The sequence below is a fragment of the Triplophysa rosa genome, linkage group LG6 (genome assembly GCF_024868665.1).
Source record: "Triplophysa rosa linkage group LG6, Trosa_1v2, whole genome shotgun sequence".
NCBI classification, from domain to species: Eukaryota; Metazoa; Chordata; class Actinopteri; order Cypriniformes; family Nemacheilidae; genus Triplophysa; species Triplophysa rosa.
In genome coordinates this window covers 28,123,545-28,148,809 of record NC_079895.1, presented here as the reverse complement: position 1 = coordinate 28,148,809, position 25,265 = coordinate 28,123,545, and the positions used below count along the sequence as shown (strand labels likewise).

Sequence of the window (25,265 nt, the reverse complement as noted above, 5' to 3'; positions counted from 1 at the left end):
GCCGTAGAGCTCGCAAACCCAGAAGAGGAGGGGCTATGTATATTAGCTAATAAGTTTGCATTTTGAGTGACGTGTGACGTTAACTTAACGTCGATCGGCGTGCGGCGTTATTTTAACACGTGGCGGCGTATGAAGTTAAAGGCGGCGCTTAATTAACGCCTGGCGGCGTTAAGAAATCGGCGTTTTAATATTAATACGGCGATCAAAAGCACGCGAATTGTGAACCTGTTGGCTTTCGATATTTTAGCGCTCAGAAGTGTGCTCGCGAGCGCCGTCTTTGTGCCCTCGAAGCGGTGTTCGGTGAAGATCGCACTGATGCACCCTCCACACAAGTTACCTACCCAGGAATCCTTGCGAAGGCCCATAAGATAATTGAGGGGAGGAGTTTTCTGGATGTCGACAGAGAATTTTTAATTACACTTACATTTACATGTATGCATTTGGCAGACTTTGTTATCCAAAGCGACTCACATTGCATTATACTAAACATTTGTTTCTAAGTATGTGCAATCCCTGGGATCCAACCCATGACCTTGGCGTTGCTAGCGCCATGCTCTAACCACTGAGCCGCAGGAAAGCTATAGATGTTTATAGATGTGTCATACTATTAACGTTATTTTTATGTAAGATGATTATACAGGTACAAAAACATTTAATATAATACATTTTCTTATGTTTAAGATTCTCTATAAAAAGGTATATGCTGCTGACAGTTTGTTGTAGATCATATTTCATTTTACTGGGTTCTGTAGGAAACTCCAACGACAAAGCTTCTGTATAATACTACACTACTCACAAAAAGTTCAGGATATTCGACTTTAGGGCGAAATATGTGGAAAACGTCAAACGTTCATGCTACGCGCTTAAGTAGAAGCAAGTAATGGTAAATTGCTACTTGATCTCAAACGATTTATTGAAACAAAATCTAACAACAGTGGTTGCTATACCACAACAAAAAATGTCAAGGTCTCAATAACTTGTCATGTGTCCTTGAGCATCAATTACAACTTTCCGGAAAGTCCTTGTGGACTTGTGCCTAGCGCAGCGCCCCACGAGTCTTCATATACCTGACGTCTGCTGCCATCTCCATTACTAAATGAAACGCCTACTTTTATACACCCAATCAATTCAGCTGAACACAACAAACCACGCCCTCTGTTTTTATTATTCCATAACCTGTTTCCTCAGAAATATGTCACAGTGCATAAGAAAAGTTCACCTGGACTACAACATAATCACAAGAAATCCCATTCTTTTATTTAGAAGTTTCCTCGTGACCTCTAAACTTTGGAAAGCTCTGTCTTAGCAAGAAGCATCTTAATATCTTTTTGGCTGAGAGGGAAATCTAAGCTGTAAATTCTGCCCTTTATACAGTGAGTGTGTTGTTTTTGTTGTTTGTAAAAACACAATGTCTCAGTTTTCATGAGTCCGTTATAAAAGTCCCACAAATGAACTCTAGATGAATGAAGGACGCTTCCACCGCACACATTCCTCCTGTTGTCCCACTCACATAACAAAGCATCTGTTTTTAGGAAGTCTTCATGACCAAAGCCAACCAAAACTTTTTTTCCAGGTGTAGTGGTTTTAGCTAACGTTATTATATTGATGAGCAAAGCTCACCAAATATGGTTCTCCACCAGATCTTTCAAGATCACATTCATGAAATGAGTTATTTAAAACATCAATTTCAGTCAAGGAATTAGTTTAGCTCAAAGGAAAATACGTATAATAATCGTGATCAAATATACATATTTTACAGTCTCTGATTAGTAATATAAAGCATAACAATACTTGTATGCATTCGTCCAGCGAATGCCTCAATGATATTATATACTTTACATTATCTCATGGCCATAAGTAACGTGACTTTACCAAACAGGATTTAGAGCAAAGGTAACGAATCGAAACACAGTAGAATGGACCAAGCTTGTGAGCGTGAATACAGAAAACCCATCACAAATGAATATACAGTATATGGTTGTTTATTAAACTCTACTCTACATGGTAAACAAAACAATGACGATCGCATAAAACAAACAAATCCATGAAACACAAATGCGCTTGGAAGCGCAGAGAGAGAAAGAGAGAGAGAGAGAGAGAGAGAGAGAGGGCATGGCAGCGATTTCTGAACACCAATAAAAATCATCTTTAACAAAGAGGCACAGACTTAACGCAGCTATTCTATAAATAGAAACGGATACTTGCAAGCTCTGTGCTGGACCGATATCCGTATGCGCGTGTAGAGATGGAATTGTTCAAAAGGTTTCAGAAGGCAGTCCTGCAGAAAGTTGCGGGCCTCGTGATCGGACGCTTGGCTTAACCACGTGGCAGTAGAAGTCCATTGTTCCTTCTTTTCCCCCAGTGGGGGGAAAAGGGCAGTCTCCGAAGAGACGCCACAAAACACGTTTTGGAGGCAGGTATAGCAGAAGAGAAGAGAGGAAGCAGACGAAGAGAGGAAGAGAGTCTTTTCAGAGCAGGCTCGATATTTAACTTTATGAGAGGGCATGCCCACCTGAGTTTGAATCGACCAATCAGAGTTGAGCAGGGAAGAGGTTCTTTGTCTAGGACTCATCTACACAGGTCATCTCTTTCAAAATATTTTGAAAAAATGTGGCGAAACATTCATTTTCTTTGGCTAAGAAAAGTTTTTACTCTTAGGGGCCAAGTAGTGAAGGTGGCAACCGCGGCACAATCATCATTTAAATGATATGACATATCAGTACAAAATTTGGGAGGGGAGTTGCCATTCTTTCCAATAGGTGCTATCAGGTTGACTGTACGGTATGTTAGCTAGTTAGCTTAGCATAGCAGTCGGTTAAAATGCTTGTAAAGCTTTGTGTGTGCTCATTGTTGCCTTGAACTCTCCTCGGCACTCTGGGAAATCTGCGTCAACTGAGTGGCTCAACCGGCTGAGCAAACAGACGTAAACCTTTCAGGCCGTGCCGTTTGGTTGCTGGGTGGTGCAACAATAAACTAGAGCATGTTTTGTGTGAAATCTAGAATTTACGGGAATGTGTGTCATCCACTTTTTGGTTCATTCACTGCAGAAGCCATGTGCATTGTCGCACAAATCATAGTTTGAAACCCCTTTGGACGGTGTTTTCTCTTTTTACATGTATGAAACAAAGTATCATCCTCAGTATCGGACAGCAGGAGGCGATGCTCTGAGTGCTGTTGACTCTCCGCTGCTGGCAAATATTTTTTAATAATTGAATGAAACCTTGCAAAACACAAGTAAGGTTTAGCACGGTTATACAAGTTTCTTAATAACGTCTCGTTTATCAAATAGAATCACGTTTGCTTTCATGCTGGTATTCTGCACCTGTGATATGGCTAACACAATGACACATTACTGAGATGTAATAACTGATTTACCAGCACTGACACCATCAGTAGTCAATAAATTTATTTTGCTTTAATAATCAAATCAAGGCATGCATTAATTGCTTACAGAATTTAAACTTCTTAATGGTTTTGTCTACATGTACGGAAGGAGAACTTTAAAAATCACTGCACACTTTGAATAAATGGTGAAATGCAATTGCTAAATATTTATTAGAAGGAAGTGCAAAAAAACTCTTAAATATCTTCAGATGTTTCTTGATCAGGGAAACCTAGAAATGGCAATGCTGAATTTCTGTGATATTACGAGAATCTGCACAGGATCAAATCAAGTGACAAAAATACATGAACAGAGTAAAAGTGTGATGGGAGAATAAACACAGGACCCATGTACAGAACTCAAGAAAGTCAACCTCCAAAATATTCATGCACACAAAAGGTATTGCAATGAAACAAATGTTCTTCACACAAAGGTGGAATGAAACGATATTGCCAAACTCCACTGAGTCTCAGTGCCGTAACTTCATGAACATGAACGTCGAAACAAGAAAGAAAATAAAAGCAAAGTTCCCACGCATGTTTAAACAGTGGGTTAGAAACTCTGTGTCAGAGGGCAGTATACCAAATGTAGAAAAGCTCACAACTGTCCACATTTTATAATAGTTATCTTTTTCATGGGTTTGCCATCCTTTGTGCCCAGTTCTCCCATGTGATTCACCACATCAATACCATCTTTGACAAAGCCAAAGGCCACGTGCTTGAAGTCCAAGTGCTCTGCTTTTTTCAGAGTGATGAAGAACTGAGAGGTGTTGGTATCTCTTCCACGATTGGCCATAGACAGCAGGCCCGGCCCCGTGTGCTTCACGTCAAAGTTCTCATCTTCAAACTTAAGTCCGTAGATGGATTTCCCTCCCGTTCCGTCCCGGTTGGTGATATCGCCCCCCTAAGAAAGCAGATGATGTCGATCACACACTTTTCATCAATATGTAGAAACATTCAAAAGTGATGCTATTATTGTTACCTGACACATGAAGTTAGGAACGATCCTGTGGAAAACTGAGCCGTGGTAACCGAAGCCCTTTTCTCCGGTGCACAGAGCTCGGAAGTTTTCTGAGGTTTTAGGAACCACGTGAGCGAAAAGCTCCAATATGATCCGTCCGATTGGCTCGTCATCTACGGCGATGCTGAAGAACACCACGGGGTTGGTCTCTCTCGAAAGTCCCTCGGCTAGGGACATCTGAGAAGAGTGCGCCTGCGACATGCGACTCTGGCAGTCTGTAAACGCCCGTCTGAAGATCTCGGCCAGCTCTGGAGTCTTGAACTTGGCTGCGAGCTGTTCCACTTTACCATCTCCCTCTGTTTGTGAAGAATATCAATACATGAATGACATCACTTGGCAAACAAGACCCATGAAGAGTTGAACCGCGTGCTCGGTCTTACCTGCGTAGTCTGTGGCCGTCCACACCAGCGCGCTGGCTGAGGTGTTCATGGGCTTCAGCTCAATGCTCTGGGTGATGACGTGGTTGGCGCACACTTTGAGCACCTGATCTCGTCTCATAAGAACACGGTAGCACTTCTTTACAGGATGGAAGAGGACCTTGAGGTCTCCAACTCCACGTTCTTTCCACTGGCCGAGATCGCGGTCCCAGCGGAAAAGTTTGGTTCTCCCTTTAAACAGAATCTCCTCATCCTCTTCACCAGACTTCACCTCCACCTGGACGAGACAAATGAAACGGTCTGAACATCGCTTCAGCTCTACCACACTCGGAACGCTTACAAATATTCCTGCATGCTTTTTAAATGCTTGCCAGGGACAGGCATGTGACGGTAGCACACTTTCATGTTGCGGTAACTAATGAAGCTTTTACCACGTCATACGGTATTATCATGGTGATGGAGTACACGACAACATACATACACATGTAACAGATTCATGCTCATTGCTGACACATGACTTAAATACAGATCTTTACATTTGACTACACTTGCATAAAATAAAACGCTGAATGGAAACACAAAGATGCGCATAAATTCAGAAAACGTATGCGCTCAACCGCAGATGTTTTATGCGATATTCCAGTTTTGAATATCATTTAATTAAAGCAACTTTGGATAGAAACATAGCTAATGTGTCGCCTACAGACTTTTTTACTTTTTCCTCCACTGTGTGGTGACGATGCTGTAGTGCTCGAGTCCCAACTTCCGGTCTTGCCTTAAAAGCAGTGCTGTCAATCGATTCAAATATTAACAAATTCATCAAAATAAAATGTTGTAATTAAAGGACCAGTCAGTGAAATCTGGCGGCATCTAGCAGTGAGGTTGTGAAATGCAACCAACGGCTCACTCCAGCCCTCCCTTACATAGCACTACAGCGTCTGATACATACAACATGGTGAATTTCATGCAAGGAGACCCGCGGTGTATGTACATAGAAATATCTCATTCTTAGGTAATAAAAACATCTGAACACATAGTTCTGTATATTTCCTAACCAAAAGAAAAGCATCTAGTAAAATGAAAATAATGATTTTTTTACGCATGAGAATCCAGAGGACAACCATTGTTTGCGTGCTGCTCAAATGACAACAATACATATTAACGAGTTTGTTTTTAATAGTTTCACATGCTGGTCAGGTGCGTTTAACGATAACTGGTACGTTTATTTTATATTATGTTCCACAATATTTCATGTACATTGTCTAAAACATAACAGTAAACGTGCAGCAATGTTACGTAAAATGTTTGGATAGTACATACATGAAGTGCTAATATTACATCTTGATAGTCATTAATGACAATATCTATCATTTTATGGTAGATCAAATGTATCTTTATCAAAATGTTTTCCTCACAGAAGGACTGAATTCATTACCAATGAGCTCTAAAAGATTTCGTCTGCAATAATTTCCTCATGAGGTAAGTGACTGTAATAATCTCCCGTCAGCTGAATGTACAGTGTTCGCTGAAGTATCTTGAGTGACGTCACATACAGTATCAATAAAGTCATTGTGCACACATTACTGTATTTTAATACTCATTTACATCTTTTCTCCTGCTGTTGTCATATTTAAAAGAACGAAACAGCACTGTAATGTAATTCTGTTGAACTGCTAAAACCCTGATTTATAACTGCAAAATCATCAAACACGACAGTATGTTCCAAAGAGGTAAATGACAACATATGACTTAATTTCTTTGCGTCTCACAGCTTCTGTCCGGGTGACAAAATATATTTACAGACAAAGTATGTTGATATTCATATGTGTGAAGTCCGTTACAGTGATGTGTAGTCATTAGCCTCATGTTTCAACTACAGCATGTGTTTGGCGTGTTGTAATTATCAACTGATGAAGAAATGCTGAGGTTAGTAACAGAACAGTATTGTATGCGGTGTGCGCTTCAGAGCAGAAGAGTGTAAAGCTGTGTGAAACACCTCAGGTAAAGAAACTATGGGCTCAAAGTGGATGTCATCATTTTTAGGTGCTTCTTCATCGCTGTTCTCTTCCTCCCCATCATCTCGCTCTTGAACTCTTTCAAACACTGCCGCTCCCGCATTTGCCCAGGAAAAATCGGACTCTGCAGAATGAATCAAGTCCGTGTTATTATCGGTAGCTTTCAGATATCATCTACTAATATAAACAGCATTGTCTTCTTTACTGGTTGAGGGATGAACTAACATACAGTGAATTCAGTGAGGATTTGTTCATGCCAGGCAAAATGTTGGGACATGTTCACATGTGTCTTCAGTTTCAGAGCAAGTGTTTCCAAAAATGACACAGAAGCGTTCAGTAACCATAAATTGTTTGTATTTATATACTGTATATATTTAATGGTATTCTTCTCAACAGGCATGTGTAGCGTCAGACGCAGTGATTCACACAGAGCCATCGCTCACTCGCTTCATGAGTTTCCTGTTTCTTCTCATTTCATTTTATGTCCATGTTGTGTTGTTTCCATGGGGTGGTTTGATTCTTTTAATGATTTGTGAATATATTTGTTTACTGACGTCAGTGCTTGATATTTATGAAGGATTCTTGTAGTTTTGATGTATGTGTTTACAGTCGTCATTTACATTTAAGAGCCGAGTCTCACCTTTTCTACCAAAAGAAAATTCGCCGGAACTTTTTGCCAAGTCAGAAAATGAAAATGCGGCAGTAGTTCCAAAGCTGAATGGAGTCGCTGTTGAGTGACAGAAGAGAAAGACAAAAATCACATGCATGTTTGCCTGAATCCACTATACACAGATGGGTTCAGTCCATACGACGCTCACTTGTGTTGGGTTCAGCGCCGCTCTTGCTTGAGAGGTCGATGGGACGTCCGGCATCAGTCTGCTCTCTCACACTCTTCACTGATCTGAGATCAGCAGAGTTTTCTTTGACCTGTACAGAAACGACACACATCAACATGAAGAGTAGGTGTGACTAACAGAAGAAAGATGATTGACAGGTGACTGAACGTGACCTGAATGTGTTTGAGTTTATTGATCTCAGTCATGAAGTCGTCGTGTCTCTCGGCCTCAGGTTCAGAATCGCTGCTCACTCCACACAGAAAGGTCGGAGGCAGCTGGAGACGTCGAGCTCTTTCCTCCTCTTCTGGTGTCGCTTTCTTCTCCCACACCAGAATGCAGTCTAAACAAGAACAACACTCTTCACAAATGATGCATCTCAACATGGCATCAATCACACCAAACCCTGATTTGTCAATGACGCTCAGCATCTGTAGCGCTGACTTTAAACTTTAACATTAGATCTTTACAGCTTTCCCTCTCTGACAACTAAATCAATGTCTACCAGTTGGATTCAATCTCAATAAACTAGTACAAACTGGCTTTAAATCAGATGGATGAGAACTATTTCTACAGTGCTTTTCACAATAGTGCATTGGTTAGTTTAGCCAGACTAAAGCAAATGATAATAACACCCCAAAGACTGGACAGAAAAAGTCAACTGGAACGCTATCTGTGGTTAAACAGAGAATATAAACGGGCAGAATACCTCACAAGCGCATCAGACCCTAAAGTAAGAAAAGTGTTGAGCGTGTGCAGACACACATGGACACCAAGAGAAGAGCGACTGTGTCCACACTGCACACACAATCATCTCATGTCCAAACTACACGCACATCACAGAAACATTCTTCCCCAGTTTACAAACTTCCACACAGACTTGAACCAGTTTCATCAAAACATTTCAGACGTACTGGGAGAAAACTCAAGAAGCTCAAACCTCCTGCAAGATATGTCTGTATCTGTATTTGTGCAGAATCTTTAGATTTCTTTTTCATGTGCTTTTGGCAATGTAACATTTGTTTTATCATGCCAATAAAGCTTCTTTGAATCTTGAATTAAAATACAGAATGTTTAGAAATTAGAAGCAAAACAGGTCTGAAGTTGCAACACAAAAAACTATGCGATGACGTCACAAATGTTAATTAGCTTGAATGTTATCCAGCGCCACAAAATCCTCTCTGAAACCCTGTAGTTTGTTGTTGTAAATGTCCAGAAAGTGTGCAAATTTCAAAGAGTTCAATTAAACGTTCAGTTGAAATATTTTGGGAGTTTTTAAAAATGTAACTGCTTGTGTAAACTAGGCAAGTAATATAATCAAATATCGTTAAACTAACTGAATCACTGTCAGTACTCGAGTTGAGGGGGGTGGCATCCCCCTTTGAATTAAAGATGATCAAAATCATCCCCCTTCGTCGGAGCCAGGTGGTCGAGTGGTTCGTGCTCTGACATGTGACGCCGGTGCGTCCTGGGCGACCCGAGTCGGCTCGTGGTCCTTTCCTGACCCTACCCCCTCTCTCTCATCCACTTTGCTTCCTGTCCTCTCTGAAAAGAGTCTCTCTGTCAAATAAAGGCCAAAAATAAATCTTTAAAAACAAAATCATCCCCCTTCTGAAACGGCCATCCCCCCTTCCCATCCCCTGTTATTTTATCGATGAATGTGTAAATATTACCAGTGGTAATTTACCACTATTATTTTTGCGAATATTGAATAGGCTAAAATACTGTGGACGAGGGGAACGTGCACATAATGACACGACGATTTGTTTTAAATTGACGTCACATTAGTCAGCGACATAGCAGCGCAGGTGCTGGTGATTTCAGCATCATGGCCAAGCCCAAGCGACATGGACAGCTTGACCTGAGGGACTTCGGCTTTAAGAGGGCAAGAAGTAGCACTGACGGTAAGTCAAGAGTCAGGAATACTTTTGATATCTGGACAGAGGCGACAACAACACAGTTAACGATGTTAGTTAGTTTGGAGCTCTTTTCTTGTTAGCTAACGCCAGTTAGCTAGCTGTTAGACTTTACATTCACAAAGTAAATGTTAGATTTGCCTTCTGTTTCACCTGGAATATCTTACTGCAGTGTTTCCCACAGAACTTTACAGTGGCCGCCTAAGCAACACACGCCTGCCTCCTTAACTAGCCCAAGTAGAACAAAACATATTTTTTTATGAGCGTTATCCGCCATGTTACTCTGTCCTGTCCGATCGGCGGCATCTGGTGGAATGTCATCGCGCTATCTATCATCGTTCGCCAAACATTCTACAAAATATAAATGGCAAGTGCAAGGAAAGCCATTACTAGCCATTACTTTTCCTTACATGAAATTAAAGACTAACTAAACTAACACATTTTCTGGGGGAAACCCTGTTACTGGAATAGTAACCATTTCTCTAATTGAATATGGGCTAGGTCATTGCCCTCTTATTTTATAAAAAAAACCTAACTTGACAGTAGGCTACTTGACTGTCTGCTCATTCTAACAAAACCATAATGCCATGGTTTTCTTTATATAGAGGATAACCATAACCAGATTTTGTAAATGGCACATTTGTTTAATCCATTTGTTCTTGCACTTCAATTCAAATGGACGTGACTTGAGAGGATTCATGTTCATTTACAATGTTTTGTGAGGTTTTCTTTCAACATTTAATAGATAAATTCCCAATAGATTTATAGGTATCATAAGTATGAAGTTGCACTTGCACCCAGTGGAAAAATACTTTAATATTATTGATACGCAATATATCAATAGTATGCATGTTGTTTTAGAGTAATATAATATAATAATTATCTTTGTGCTTAAACAATAATCAAAAGGGTACACCGTTGGTCTCCCACCATATGCGCGGTCATCAGCACAAATGATCCGTCCCTAAACGTTAAATCCAATCCACCATCCCCCCTGGTTTTTTTTACAACTCGAGTACTGATTGCTGGTGGAGAGAATGGATGGTAACGTGATGAACTTTACACCCCGACTACACGACAAGAAATCCAAACTCAAACGCTCAAACTACACTCATGAAGCGCTCAGCATAAAACAAAGATCACTGAAATCTGGGCTCCAGTCTCTTCGCTTGTGATAAATGCCTCAGTCACAGCAGTGGATAACAGGCATGATATATGTGGTGGTGCGCGATGAACCGAATGCCAGTTCTATGCACTCCTTCAATCCCATCATGCATTGCAGTAACAGTGTACACTCATGGCTAGCCGTTAGCCATCCATCGTACAGCTCGCGCTGAAGGAATTTGGGCAGATGCTCACTGGTTTTCATTTGCTCAAGTGGACTATATCAGTGAACTAATGAAGAGAATAGTGAACGAGGGATTTCGGACGAGGCCTTTAACTAGAATAATGTCATGTGATTCACCTGGATCAGAAGCTCCTTCACCTCCGTCAGGATAGAGTTTTCCTCTCAGACTCTTCACGGCACTTTCAAACGTTTCATCTGTACAACAGAGATTTTACATTTACATAAAACAGCAGAACAACACCAACATCACGTCCAAACTAAAAAAACAAAACATTTGGTGTTTGCTTGAAAGTTGTCAGTATTCATGTCTGGGTTATAAGTGAATGAATCTCATACACTGCACACCATTAGCTCGGATTTTTGCCCTGTTTTCAGTCTGGACGAGTCCTCCGTTCGTTGTTGCAGAGAGTCTGCGCTAGTCTGCAGTCCACAGTGTGTGGTGGGCACAAAAGCCATTTTTGCGTCAGATTAGGATTCCATTAGGGATGTGTGAGACTAATCGACTAGTTTAGGCCAGGCTGTATGTGTTTCTGCAATTGGTTAATAAAGATAGCGTCTATTTCCTAATTTGCTGGGAGGCTTAGGGAGATGTGAGGTGCAGGCGCCCAACCCAGGCAAGTGTTTGTGAATCTCAAGACTGGCTCTGATGTATCTGGAGCGGTTAAACATCAGATTTCATTCATATTGGGTCTATCTGACAGGCAGTCTTTGGTCTTATAAATCTCTTATTTGTTCCTGGGCAAATCATTTTAACTGATGGCAAAGTTAAGTTTCACTTTTCTATTTTTGATTTAATGTTGTACAGGAGCGCTTCCTACTGGAGTAATGTTACTTTTGACTAAATTATTTGCTTGTTATATTCCTATTGTACAAACTTCTTACACTTTATAATCAAGCATTGTGTTTTGCATCATATTCATTTTATTCTAAACAAAACCAGAGCAGCCATGTGGCCAGAATTTCATATTTTTCAAATAAAAACGAAAGGAAGCACTTTTGTGATTTGTCATATTTAATTTCATTTAAAGGAACACTCCACATTTTTTGGAAATAGGCTCATTCTCCAACTCCCCCAGAGTTACTCTGAGATACTCCCATTCTGGCGTAATAATCAAGGAAGTTTGCTGCCGTAACATGGCCGCAGCAGGCACAGTGCCGGTCACGTTGGAAGTTCTTCTTCTTGTTTTTTTTTTTGGCGGATTGCCGTCTTTAACAGAGCATTACCGCCATTCTACTGTGGCAACGAATCAGAGACTTTTATCCCTACTTTCCCGACTAGTCTGGACCCGTGCTTTCAATGTTGCTGCGTGTTCAGCTACGTTGGAAGTTACCTAGCTGGGGACTAATTTCAGGTGCTGCATGATATCACTGTGCCTGCTGCGGCCATGTTACGGCAGCAAACTTCCTTGATTATTATGCCGGAATGGGAGTATAGTTCCTAATCATATCGGCCTAGAAAATCGCAACTTTTCATTTTCCGCCGGTCTTAGCACACGATTTAAGTACAGAAGAGTCAAGTTTTAAATAGGAAAAATATTGAAACTCTTTGGTCATTTTTGAACGTGATGCTACTGGTCTAATTGGATTCAATGATCTATGCTAAGCTATGCTAAAAGTGCTATCACCAGACCCGGAGATCGGCTGAATAGATTCCAAAACGGTAAAACTCAACTTATTAACTCTGGGGGAGTTGGAGAATGAGCCTATTTCCAAAAAAAGTGGAGTGTTCCTTTAACTAGGTTTAAACCTAAAGCTACATTAAAATAAATAGGCTATCAAGTGAAACAGGATTGCATGTATTTGACTGAGTGATGCATCAAGTACTCTACTGTTCCATCTCTAATATCACCGGACTGCGTCCTCACGACTTCAAATCCCCGAGTCTGAACTCGCCATCTTCTATCTAGCAACACGAGTCCGTTCTTTGCGTTCTTGGGATTGAGAAACGATAGTGTGCGTGTGTAAATGGTTCTTCTTCTGTGGCCCATATTTAGAGTTTATGCGCGAGAGCGCCCTCTGGCTTTCGGGAGGTGTGCTGCATTTAACCGTAATTCATTGAGAAACTGAGCATAAGAATTGCAGAATATATCGTCCCAGCCCTAATATTTATTGGCTAATTTGTTTAAGACAAAGCCGCAAGGTCATGGGCTTCATGAGATGAATCATAAATCATGAATTACTTTAATGTTTTAAGTTAAATTGAACTCATGTCTCCTTAAGATCGCTAAAGCAACACACACAAATACACTGAAACATTAACCCAATACTAATACTGAACAAGTACACTGTGTGTGGATGATGACTTCTCTATGAACTCCATCAGCACTGTTACCTGTGTACTTCATTCATGAGCTCAAAGCAGGAGTCTATGAGTGCTTTTTACCACTACAGGCTACAAAACTACAAGGATCATACACAAATGTGCATGTGTAATAAAAGCTTCTTACCATCATCATCATCACTGACATATCCTGGGTGGTTTTTGTAACAGAAGAAGGTGGAAGGAAGCAGAAGTCCGGCGGCCAGCTGAGCCTGCTCTTCTGTGGGCTTTCGTTCAAATACAATCTCAACATCATCACAAACGTTCTGAGGAGAAACTACAGGACAAAGAAACAAACAAACAACAGCTTCATCATCATCACAGCTTCATATGAACTTAACACCTGAGGAATCAGATGAGTTCTCCAAACACTTCAAGGGATACTTCAGGCAAGAATCAAAATGTCTCCATGTTTTCTCCCCCTCAAGGCATCCTGACTGAATGTGGTTTCTTCTGGAAGAATTGACAACGATATTAACATTAATGACTAACATCCGTTATCCCTCGGCTGCGTGTGAACGAGAGGCTTGTTTTTCCGGGAAGATATTTCTCATAAACAAACGCATGGATTGGCATCAGAAGATCTTTGTTAAGACCACAGAGCCGTGTCCAGCAGTTCTTTGATTGATGGATGCACTTTGCGTTCACTCCCATTCTACCGCTTGGAAGAAAAGGATACGTGGTATTATAACTCCATGCATTATTCTTCCAGAAGAAACCACATTCAGTCAGGATGCCTTGAGGGGGAGAAAACATGGAGACATATAGATTCTTGCCTGAAGTATGATCTGTGAATCAGTGAATCCACACCCATGCAAACACTCATGTTAGAAAGAGCTCTCAACCATCAAACCTCACTGCTTCTCACACATCCCGTGAACACTGTACACATGGGCTTGGGACCAACTTTATGGAGATGCAGATTTCATTTTCCAACAGGACTTGGCACCTGCACACAGTGCCAAAGCTACCAGTACCTGGTTTAAGGACCATGGTATCCCTGTTCTTAATTGGCCAGCAAACTCGCCTGACCTTAACCCCATAGAAAATCTATGGGGTATTGTGAAGAGGAAGATGCGATATGCCAGACCCAACAATGCAGAAGAGCTGAAGGCCACTATCAGAGCAACCTGGGCTCTCATAACACCTGAGCAGTGCCACAGACTGATCCACTCCATGCCACGCCGCATTGCTGCAGTCATTCAGGCAAAAGGAGCCCCAACTAAGTATTGAGTGCAGTACATGCTCATACTTTTCATCTTCATACTTTTCAGTTGGCCAAGATTTCTAAAAATCCTTTCTTTGTATTGGTCTTAAGTAATATTCTAATTTTCTGAGATACTGAATTTGGGATTTTCATTAGTTGTCAGTTATAATCATCAAATTAAAAGAAATAAACACTTGAAATATATCAGTCTGTGTGTAATGAATGAATATAATATACAAGTTTCACTTTTTGAATGGAATTAGTGAAATAAATCAACTTTTTGATGATATTCTAATTATATGACCAGCACCTGTATATATAAACTACCAGTCACACGTTTTTCGCACCACACCACTGAAGCTGGTGATAAACATTTTTCTGCTTCTGACGCCCATGACTGTAAATCTGAATCGTTGGAAAAGTGAAGCGAGTTGTTAAGTTTGATAGCTGCTCACTGTGTGCTTTTATAGAATTTGACAGATATTGTGACTTTAACGCTGAGCGAGCAACACAAGAAAGCACCATGTACCAGAAGAAGGTCGAATACAATGAAGCTGGTGTATTAACAGGGTTAATAAGATCAACCCTGTTTACTCTGTACGGCACATCCACCCACTTGCTTCATTAATCTGCAGAATCTAAACCACTGACTCTAACATTCACTGACCATTTATCTCATCCTCCACCTCATGGGACAGTTGCCGATTCCTCAAAATAATAAAACAACCATCACATTTTTCTACCATGCATACAAAATGACAGCTCAAAATGTCTAATAGCAGTAAAACTCTGTGACGGATCAGCTGCCATACAAACACAGCCATGCTGTACAAATAATAAGAATAATTATTATTACTTTCATTTATATGGGGGGAATGTCCTCAAGCACCACCAATGTGCAGCATCCACCTGGATGATGCGACGGAAGCCATATTGTGCCAGAATGCCGCCATACACCAGTTTATTGGTGGAGAAGAAGCTCATGGGGATGATTTGGAGGCCATGATGTACTGGGGGGAATTTGGCCAGGGTGCCAGGGTTACACCCCTGCTTTTATTCAGAGGACATCCTGAGATGACCACAGAGAGTCATGACCTCGGTTTAACGTTTCATCTGAAGGGCAGTGAAGTACAGTGTCCACGTCACCATACTGGGGCATTAGGACCCACACAGAGCAAGACCCCTGCTGGTCTCACTAACATCTCTTCCAGCAGCTTTCCCAGCAGGTCTCCCATCCAGGTACTGACCAGACTCAACCCTGCTTAGCTCCAGAGGACAACCAGTCTTGGCCTACAGGGTGATATGGTGCGTCTGTCTTTCTCTAAAACCTGACATTACTGGGTGACATCCATTTTTCTTAATAGATAATATTCGGATTAGCAGACAACTGCGAAACAGCAACACTGATGCTACACAACCTGTGCTAAATAAACAACAAAGACAAAACACTGCTGAAGATCTCAGACATGGAGCCATTTTCACCTGTCTAAAAGAGCACTTCTCATGCATGATAAGCATGTACTGGATGAATCAACAAATGAATGAACTATGTATTTAAACACCTTCCCCTTCAAAGAAGAGGAGGAGACCGAACGCTACTCCACCAGGTTAGGTTTACCGTGTGAACTAACCCCAGTTTCTCGGGCTTGACCTAGCGCCCATTCTCAAACAGAAAACCCAGTTTGCCCCATTTCAGGGTTAACATACATTTCACTAAAGCTCCTTTCTGAAACAGGCCATTCTAGTGTAGCCCCAAACAAACAACAGAAGGTTAGCAGATCATGCAAACACGTCGACTGGTCGGGATTAATGTTCAGATCCTGAGACATGCCAGCCAATCACGAGTGACCTAAAATACCTTCAGCTTCAAACTGTGTGACTGATGTGCAGCTCCAAAATGCCATTGGATTATGTTTGAAAAGTCTAAAATCCAAACCTAAAAGATAATTGTGCTTGTATTAAAGAGACCAATAAGACGACGTGGTGGTATGAAAAGTATTGTTAACACAACAGCTGGCAAAAGCAGGTTTTGTTTTGAATAGTAAAAGAGTTCCATGATCAAAAGTTTTTAGGATGCCTGTGGGAGTGCCTGAATTATAAGTGTGACTTCTATTAACTCTTTCCCAGCTAATTTTCCGGGTTTTATGAGAAAACGCTTCCCTGTCAAACACAGAATTTTCTGGTTATCTGTGGCGCTGTTACCCATTTTCTGAAAGACCACAGTATCTCTGAATCCAGAAAAGGTAAATATTTGATCTGTTTTTATTCATTGTTCGGAATCTGATAACGGCGGTGTCCATTGTTAGAATGCTAATTATCTCAGCTGTTTAATCAAAATATCACATCTGTGAAGAAACCTACACACATTAAAGAGGTGATAAAGAAAGAATCTATGAAGATAGAAGAAAACCTTTGTTTGTTTAAAAGCAGAGACTCGGTTCTTTCTTTTGGTATATTGTTTGTCCATATATTCATTAAAGGAGTCACATGACACGGCTAAAAGGAATATTATGGTATGTTTTAGATGTAATGTAATGTGTAAACAGGATTTAAGGTTGAAAAACGCAGTATTTTCCACACACTGTGCATGTTTGTATCTCCTCTTTGCTCCGCCTCTCTGAAACGCACAGATTTTTAACAAAGCTCATGACTCTGAAAAGCGAGGTGTGCTGTGATTGGCCAGTTCACCAGTGTGTAGTGATTGGTGGAATACTGCAAGCGTGTGAGGGAAATGTGACGCCACTGACCATATTTGGAACATCAGGTTCCTCTTCAATTGTACTGACAGGTACGCCCACCTTACTTGAGTATACATTTGGGCGGTCTTAGTCAAATCAGACCACCAACTGACGTAGATTTGTGGGGGTGTGGCTACACGAGGTGTTTCAGACAGGTCTGGGTGAGCATTCGCTTTTAGATAGAATGCATCTTTTGTTCCCACACTTTCATTTCTGCAATTTTACGTGTCTAATACATGCATGAGCAACTTATAACACACCAAAGACACAGAAAAACACGTGTTCACGCCATATGACCCCTTTAAAGAAAACATACTGGGAGCCGTCAAATTTGAGTGAAAATGATAAAAATGCTGGCACTGGCGGGCAACTTTTAAAAAAAAAGGTCTGGAGGGAAAGAGTTAACATTCACCCAATTGAGCGGCTCAGCGATGACATATTTTTGTGTGCAAAACCCTGGAAGCGAGTTAGCATTTTAGGACTTCCGGTTCCATCGCTCCTGTAGGTTTTTTGAATGGGGTTTTGGTAAATCACCTGAAATAAGGTCTGTGGTAAACAAAACCTCTAAATATTTTCACGTTTTATTCTATGACATAAAACACACCAGTCATATCATAACCCGCTTGTGATTTTTTTAAAGCCTTGTTGTGTCTTAAAAACGGCGGTTGCTAACAAGTTGCTAAAAGCGACAACTTCCTTTTGCGGAGACGTTAGACGTCATCGCGCATATAAAGCTCACAAATAATGCAACATGGGCACAAATCTCTTCAAACGTACATGTGGATTCATTCACAGAGTAATTTCTTAATATTGAACACGTTTTTAATAAAGTTTGAAAGAGTTGTCGGAGGTTTGGTGGTGGTGAAGTTGATATCGAGTGACCTTAAGTGTAGTCTGTTTATAGCATCGTGTTAGCTTTACACTTCTGCTGATTGTAATTCGGCTTCAAAAGTAACATGTTGTGTTAATTTGTAATGATGATCTTGATAGACAAAATGTGTAAACATCATAAACATTTGTTAATCACGGAGCTTATTTTTTGCGATCTTCCAAAGGTTCAGTCGAGGGAACCAGTGCGCGGGGCTTACTGCCGGGTTAGCCTACAAAAATATGTCATCTCTGAGCCACTCAATTATCATTTCACATTTATTGATCCAAAGATCATAAAAAAAGAATACATGATGGATTTTTTTAACACTCTTCATGTAATTTAAAGAAGACCTATTATGCCCCTTTTTACAAATTGATTTAATATACTTCAACTTAGAAAGTGTCTGACGTTTCACCTCAAAATATGCCACAGATCATTTATTATATCATGCTCTATATGTTGATTTCTGGGTGTGTCTCTTTAAATGCAAATGAGCTGCTGCCACTTATGGTTTAACCAAAGACCAGGAGAAACTGAGGAGCAGACTTTGACCTTGAGCTCAGGTATACAGGATCTGCTCTGTGGCCACTGTGCGACCCCTAAGCCTGTCACAATAACTACAACTTTTTCGTTCGCCGATATATTGTCTCACAAAAAGAATTGTGGTTATCAATATTATCAATTTATGAATATCGCATGCCACAAAAGACAACATTGACAGAATAATGCAAGTACACCCTTTTAAATGCTTAAGAATATTTAGACAATGAAATTGGAATGTGAATAATAATTTGAGTGTAAATAAATTCAAAATTTAAAATATAACTAACAGATAGGTCCATTCCTTGATTGTGATTGGATGATTTGCATTACTCCTCAATCATTCACCTGTGACACATTATAGTATTACTGCACCTTTTCATGCTGTCATTTTCATAATATCTCACCGTCTGTACATTTACATTTAGTCACTTAGACGCTTTTATCCAAAGCAACTTACAAATGAGGTAAACAAGAGAAGCAATTGGAACAACATAAGGACAACAAAAAGCAGAAGTGCAGTAAAATCCAGCCCTCTCTGTCCCGATCAGATGAACGTGTATTGTGTATTGTAAACAAAGCACTTTTTTCATTTATTTTGGAACTTGGACCACTGTTTGAAGTTGTTTAAGATGTAAAGCACTCGATTGACATGTAAAAGATGCCACATTGCGTCTATAAGCAGCGTCTCCCACAGGATTTTGAGAGACTTTGGCGCTGATGACGTCACACACTAATTAGCATATTTGTGGCATCATCATGTCGTGTTTGGTCTAGTTTTGGCACTTGAAATCTGTTTCGCTTCTACTCTCTGATCACATTATATTGTCTTTTAACACAACTGAATGCTATTCTTACATATCATCTGTTCTGTTGTCAGACATATAACGAGTATAAAATACTGACTAAACACGACCCAATAACATCTCGTGTTCAAAACAACCAGTTGTCACTTTAACTGCTGCTAAAATCCTGATTAATAAACGCGACATTGTCTGACAAAATCAATGCTATACTATATGAGCCTACTTGTGTCTCATGCAGCGCACAGCCTTTACTGCCGTTACTCTCATCAATGTGTTGTTGTGTTATGAATACACTGTTGCTGTTACACAGAGTGACCGCGAACGCACATACCGCAATTTGGAAAATATATTTATTTGATTTATTGCTAAACTAAAAACTCATCAACAGACTCATGTGTGGGGTTCGTTGTAATCGTGATGTCACACTGGGCTAAAAACAGCACTTTTTGAAACACCGTTTCTGATTTGTGGAGATTATTAAAAAGGTGGGTGGGTTTTTACCATCACAGGGTGTGCGATTACAAACACTGCAGACACACAGTTATGTTCATGTAAAAATGACATTTGCACAATAGGTCCCCTTTAAATCCATTTAACAGTTCAACATGTTATGTGGCACAACTAGAACCTAAACAAGCTTTATTCAAAGTAGAGATGAGAAAATAAGACCAACCTCTTACTGGTATGTTGAATGGAGTTGCAGTCTGACTGCTCGCGGTCTGTTCGAAGGCTTTCGGCTTTGTTGCACTCGTTTCCGGCTCATCTTGGGAGCAGGGTAAAACGGAAGACTTTTCTTTTGACGATATGGGGCTACCAAAGATCTTCTGTACGGATTGTGATCCAAAGACAAACTTAGGAGGAGACACCACAGTCTTGATGTTCTGAGTACTGTGCTCTGCACCAAGTGTCCCATCCGGTTTCAGGTCGGTTTCGTCAGACGGTCCAGTACTTTCTCTAGTGGTTTCCTCCAGCACAGCGACCGCAGCCTCACCACAGAGTGTCTGTTTGACGGTGGCCTGCACTCCAGAAGAAACCTGGGCAAGTAGCCTTTTTTTTTCCTGAGCGTCCTTTGCTTCTTCAAAGATATGTTTGAAAGCAGTGGCAGTCTCCTGCAGTTTAAAGCGCACTGCTAATTGTTCAACATTGCCCTTCCCTTCAGCAAAATCGACGGCGCTCCAGATCCACGCTTTATCGCTTCCTTTCATTGGTTCGAGGTTCATAGCTGAATTTATCCAATGGTTCGCACAGAGTTTGAGAACCTGGTCCCGTCTCATGACGAGTCTCACGCACTTGGTTTCATAATGCTGTAGTATTTTAAGGTCTCCTATACCTCTTTCCTTCCACTGACAGAGTTCTTTGTCGTAGCGGAATAGCTTGGCTCTGTGGCTGAAAACCGCTTGCTCGTTCTCCTCCCCTGTCGAGACTTCGACAAGGTCCGGCAGCGGCACAATGGGCTCGAAGTACTGCCCATCCCGCTCTTCTTCCTGTGACACCTCTTGCTCGTCATCTGTGCCGACGGACCCCTGGCTCTGGTTCAGCTTAGATGGGGACTTGGAGGGACTGACAATAGGCTGAAAACTGAAACTAAAGCCTGTGGACGATTTGCCAAAACAAAACAAATTTTTTGGAAGCGGATCGGGTTGCAGAGGAGTAGCGTACAAAGAGGTGTCAGTGCTGTCGTCAAGTGCCTCCTTCTGAAAATCGTAGTTATCCCACTCCAAAGTGGGTCCGGTGCTTTCAGAGTCGGGTTTGGCCGCCAATTCAGAGGCCTCGCTACTTGTGACATTTCTTTCCTCGTCTTTGCTCTGATAGGTCAAGAAGGATTTGAGGTCTTTGAGACCAGTTTTCATTTCTTCAGCTTTCTGTATAAGATGGGCCGTTCTGCCCGAGCTGACAAGCTTGTGAGGGGTCTGCAGAGGAATATCCAAAAGGAGCCGTTGACATTCCTCAAACTTTTCCTTGAAGTCTTCTGCAAGCTCTGGTGTTTTCAATTTTGCTGCAAGTTGCTCTAGCTTGGCATCTCCTTCAGAGAAGTCATTGGCTAGCCACATCCAGGCCCGATCTGACCCAGCGAGGGGCTTTAAGTTCATTGTGGTTGTGATCCAGTGGTTAGCACATACCTTCAACACCTGCTCTCTCCTCATAAGAACTCGGAGTTTGCCATTTTGATTGTTTTTGAGCAATTTAAGGTTGCCAACCCCTCTTTCTTTCCACTGACTAGTTTCTGTATCAAATCTAAAGAGCTTGACACGTTGCGAATACAAGATTTTCTCATCCTCCTCCCCGGTAACAAGGTCAACCTTCTCAGGCATCTGAACAACTGGTTCAAACTGAATATCATCGTTCTCCTCTGTTTTGTAAATTTCTTCATCCTCTTGATCAGCTGATGTGTCAGTCTTTAGGCTGGACTGCAATGAGGTAAAGACTTGTTCTCCGGCCCTTGCAAAGCCTTTGAAATTGGGATCCTTTGGCCCAAGCTGAAAGGTACCTTGTGAGGACTTTGCCAAGTCTGCAAAACTGAAAGAGTTTGACTTGCCGCTGATAAGAGGATTGTCACTATCACTAACATTGTCCGTAGATGGAACCGAAGTGGCTGTCTCTGTCTCTTTGTGCTGTTCGGCAAAATTTCTGAGGAGTTGAGATGCAGATTCATTTTGTGATGACTTTGCCTCCGACTCCCCAGTGCCAAACTTGAATCCGCCAGGAGGCATTGGCATGGAAAACAAAAAGGTTGAACTGCTTGATGACTTATCCATCCCAGTTGTAGAAGGCACAAAGTTGAAGCTTTCTGAAGTCGTTTTATCTTTACTCAAACCAAACTGAAAAGGAGGGCCCGAATTGAAAGCTGCTTTAATTCCAGTTGCAGCAGGTTGGTCGGAAGAACTACCAAAACTAAAGGCAAAAGAGGAACTTGAGGGTGCAGTGGAAGTCTTGCTTTTCACATTTGGGTTCGCCGTTCGGCATGCGACACAGTGGCTGGACGTACCCTCATTTCTTACCAGGCAAGTTTCGCAATCCCATTGCTCATCTTTTTTAGCGAACATGGCAGCTAAGCCACCTTGCGATGTCGATTTATTTTTTCCAGTGCTGCAGGGGGTTTTGCAAGAAACACATTCAGTTGCTGTTGCTTTGTTCCTTACTAAGCAGGCGTCACAGTCCCACTGACCCTCTTTCTTTACAAATTTAGAGCCAAATCCAGAGCCAAAAGAAAATGATGCTACATCCCCTTTCACGGCTTGTGACGAATCAGTCTGATCTGCTGGTGTATCTGCCTGAGGTTCCAAAACGGCATCGCTTAAGCCAAATTTAAAAGTATTAGGGATTTGAGATCCAAATGAGCTGACATTCATGGAGGTATTCTTAAGAGAATCCCCAGGAAGTCCAAAAGTGAGGAGTTTAGAAGAAGGAGCAACCGGGACTGAGTCGTTTCCTTCCTCCTGAGGTTTATGACCCTTGACAGATGGACCAGGGCTGTTGCAGGCAATACATGCTGCAGATGTGGGGCCGTTTCTTAGACAACATACGTCGCAGTCCCATTCACCCTCTTTTTTGGAAAAGCGAGTTTTAAGATCCATTTCTTCGTGTGACACCCGTTCACATTTTTTCTCTAGATTCTGAGCCTCTTCGAATTTCGATTTGAACAGGGCCGCCTCGTCTGCTGTTTTGAAACGTATGGCCAGCTGCTCTGTCCTTGGCATTTCATCTGCATAGTCCATGGCATACCACACCCAGGACTTGTCAGATCCAGCGTTTGGTTTCAAGGCCATATCTGCTGTGATGTAGTGATTAGCACAGATTTTGAGAACTTGCTCCCTCCTCATCAACAGACGAACCTTCCCAGAAGATTTGTGTTTCAGAATTTTGATGCTGCCAATGCCCCTCTCCTTCCATTCTTTGGTGTCAGACTCAAATCGGAAGAGTTTGGCTCTGTTACAGAACATCTCCTCTTCCTCCTCCTCACCGGTTTTCACATCAACTTTATCAGGTAGAGGCACAATGGGTTCAAAATGAGGTCCATCTTCATCCTCTTCCACGTGGGTACTCTCATTATCACTCTCAACACTTCTTTCTTCTCGCGTCTCCGCATTTCCAAGTAAAGGTTGAATTCCACTTGGAAAGTTAAATGTTTGCTCATTTGTGCCAAAAGTAATCGTTTTACTCTGAGCAGCATCGGAGAATAAAAATCCTGCAGCATTTTTACCACCAAAGGTGAAAACTCCACCCTGGCTAGACCGCTGGTCTTGAGTCTGATGTTTTGCTTCAGACAATCCTTCAGTTTTGGGGGGCATTTCTGATGTCAGAAGTCCCAAAAGACTTTCACTGTTTTTCATTTGGGTAGACGAAAAGGTCAAATCGCCATCATTAGACTTGAAGTTAGAGTTGAACTTGAATGCGTTTGTGGCCGAGGTTGATGGGGCAGCAACTACGCCACCGAAATTTGGAACCTTAGGAGGCTCGCCGGAGAACTGCTGCCCAAAGCTCATCTTGGGGTCTGTCGTCTTGGTTTCACTGCTCCTTGCTGCCTGGGCAGATGGAACAACACTTGGCTTGGTAAAATATCCAGGCTCAGGCAACGATGGGTTGGTTGTAGGCTGAGGAACATTGTGAGCGTAATATTCTTCACTGTATGGTGAGAGTAAGGCTGTAGCTGGTGACTCGAATCGAATTGGAGCACCAAACACCTGTTCTTGAGGATATATGCATGCGGGCGTTGACTGAAGAGGTGGCGTGTGTGTTGATTGTTGGTAGGCATACACATGTTGCTGTGGAGGAAGTCGATTTATCCCGTATACCGGACCCTGCAAAGGCAACCAAACAAAACGTTGAGATGCGTTACTTGTTCAGGCCCAGATCATACCTTGTTTTAATGGAAAATGAACCAATTACCTTTGTTGGCGTAACGTTCACAGCAGGACGCAGAAGGTACTGCGAGTTATACGCCGGAGACTGATTGTAGTATCCCGAGGGCCCTGTAGTGGCAACTGCCAGAAATGAGCAATAGAAGGAGATGTTTTCAAATATTTGTTAAGAAAAACACATTTAAAGAGCTCTGACTTAAGACATGTTTGGACCATAAGAAAGTCAATAAACGGACCTGTAAGAGGAACCCCATGAAATGTCTGTGCCCCTGGAAAAGCTTCCTGAAGTCCTTCAGCAGCGTAACTTTCTCCATACATCCTATACGGAGACCCTGTAGCATCAGACGAGTTGTGACGCAAGTCATGGACCTCATTCTGCAGATCAAGAGGAAATGACATGTAAAACATCTGCCTGACCCAGGTGCCATGTACACAAAACTGCTTGAAAATGTCACTCAGCGCTCTTTTTTCATTTTAACAGATCTCTCAGAAATAGATGAACCACAATCGCTTACAACCTAATTCTAAGAAATTACTTATTCAAGAGTTCAAATCTCGAGGCTGTTGGCGAGCCACTGACCTTCAAGGCTTCGACCTGCTGACACAACATCTGTAAGAGTGACTTCTGGTCCTCAGCCCAGTGAGGAGGGGTTCTTGGGGAAAACTTTAAGAGACAACAGTACCACAAAACTGTAAGTCATGCACATCCTATGCCAAAAGCAGGTGTGTGCAGGTTTATGCTATGACGTACCACTGGTCTTTTGGTGGGTGACGTGACGCTTTTGGTTGGGGACGGCATGGAGAACTTCACGTGTGCTTCTGTGGGCTGACTGGGACTTGATGTCACAGGATGATCTAAATGATCTTCATCCATCTCTCCGTTATCCTCAAGCTGCTGGTTGACTTCATTCAACAAATCCATCACTTCCTCCATAGACACAGGTAACTAACAAACAAAACACATGAAGCCATAAACAACACAAGAGTACTTTGAAAGCAAGTTGAGCGTTCATGGGTTCCGTGGTTACAATAG

The 25,265-nt window shown here is 41.7% G+C and overlaps 1 protein-coding gene across 1 annotated transcript in view; it reads right to left on the bottom strand.

Moving 5' to 3' along the window:
- Window positions 1-3,867: 3,867 nt before the first annotated feature.
- ranbp2 (RAN binding protein 2) overlaps window positions 3,868-25,265 on the bottom strand; it is a 36,900-nt gene continuing 15,502 nt past the window's right edge. The window contains exons 15-28 of the mRNA XM_057336949.1: window positions 24,984-25,178; window positions 24,813-24,896; window positions 24,469-24,607; window positions 24,261-24,355; window positions 20,047-24,172; window positions 13,339-13,488; window positions 11,009-11,086; window positions 7,804-7,970; window positions 7,613-7,721; window positions 7,435-7,521; window positions 6,776-6,918; window positions 4,783-5,056; window positions 4,364-4,698; window positions 3,868-4,285 (exon numbers count right to left, since the gene is read on the bottom strand). Coding sequence (XP_057192932.1) covers window positions 3,980-4,285; window positions 4,364-4,698; window positions 4,783-5,056; window positions 6,776-6,918; window positions 7,435-7,521; window positions 7,613-7,721; window positions 7,804-7,970; window positions 11,009-11,086; window positions 13,339-13,488; window positions 20,047-24,172; window positions 24,261-24,355; window positions 24,469-24,607; window positions 24,813-24,896; window positions 24,984-25,178 — 6,288 coding nt within the window. The 3' untranslated portion in view covers window positions 3,868-3,979. The remainder of the gene's footprint in view (window positions 4,286-4,363; window positions 4,699-4,782; window positions 5,057-6,775; window positions 6,919-7,434; window positions 7,522-7,612; window positions 7,722-7,803; window positions 7,971-11,008; window positions 11,087-13,338; window positions 13,489-20,046; window positions 24,173-24,260; window positions 24,356-24,468; window positions 24,608-24,812; window positions 24,897-24,983; window positions 25,179-25,265) is intronic.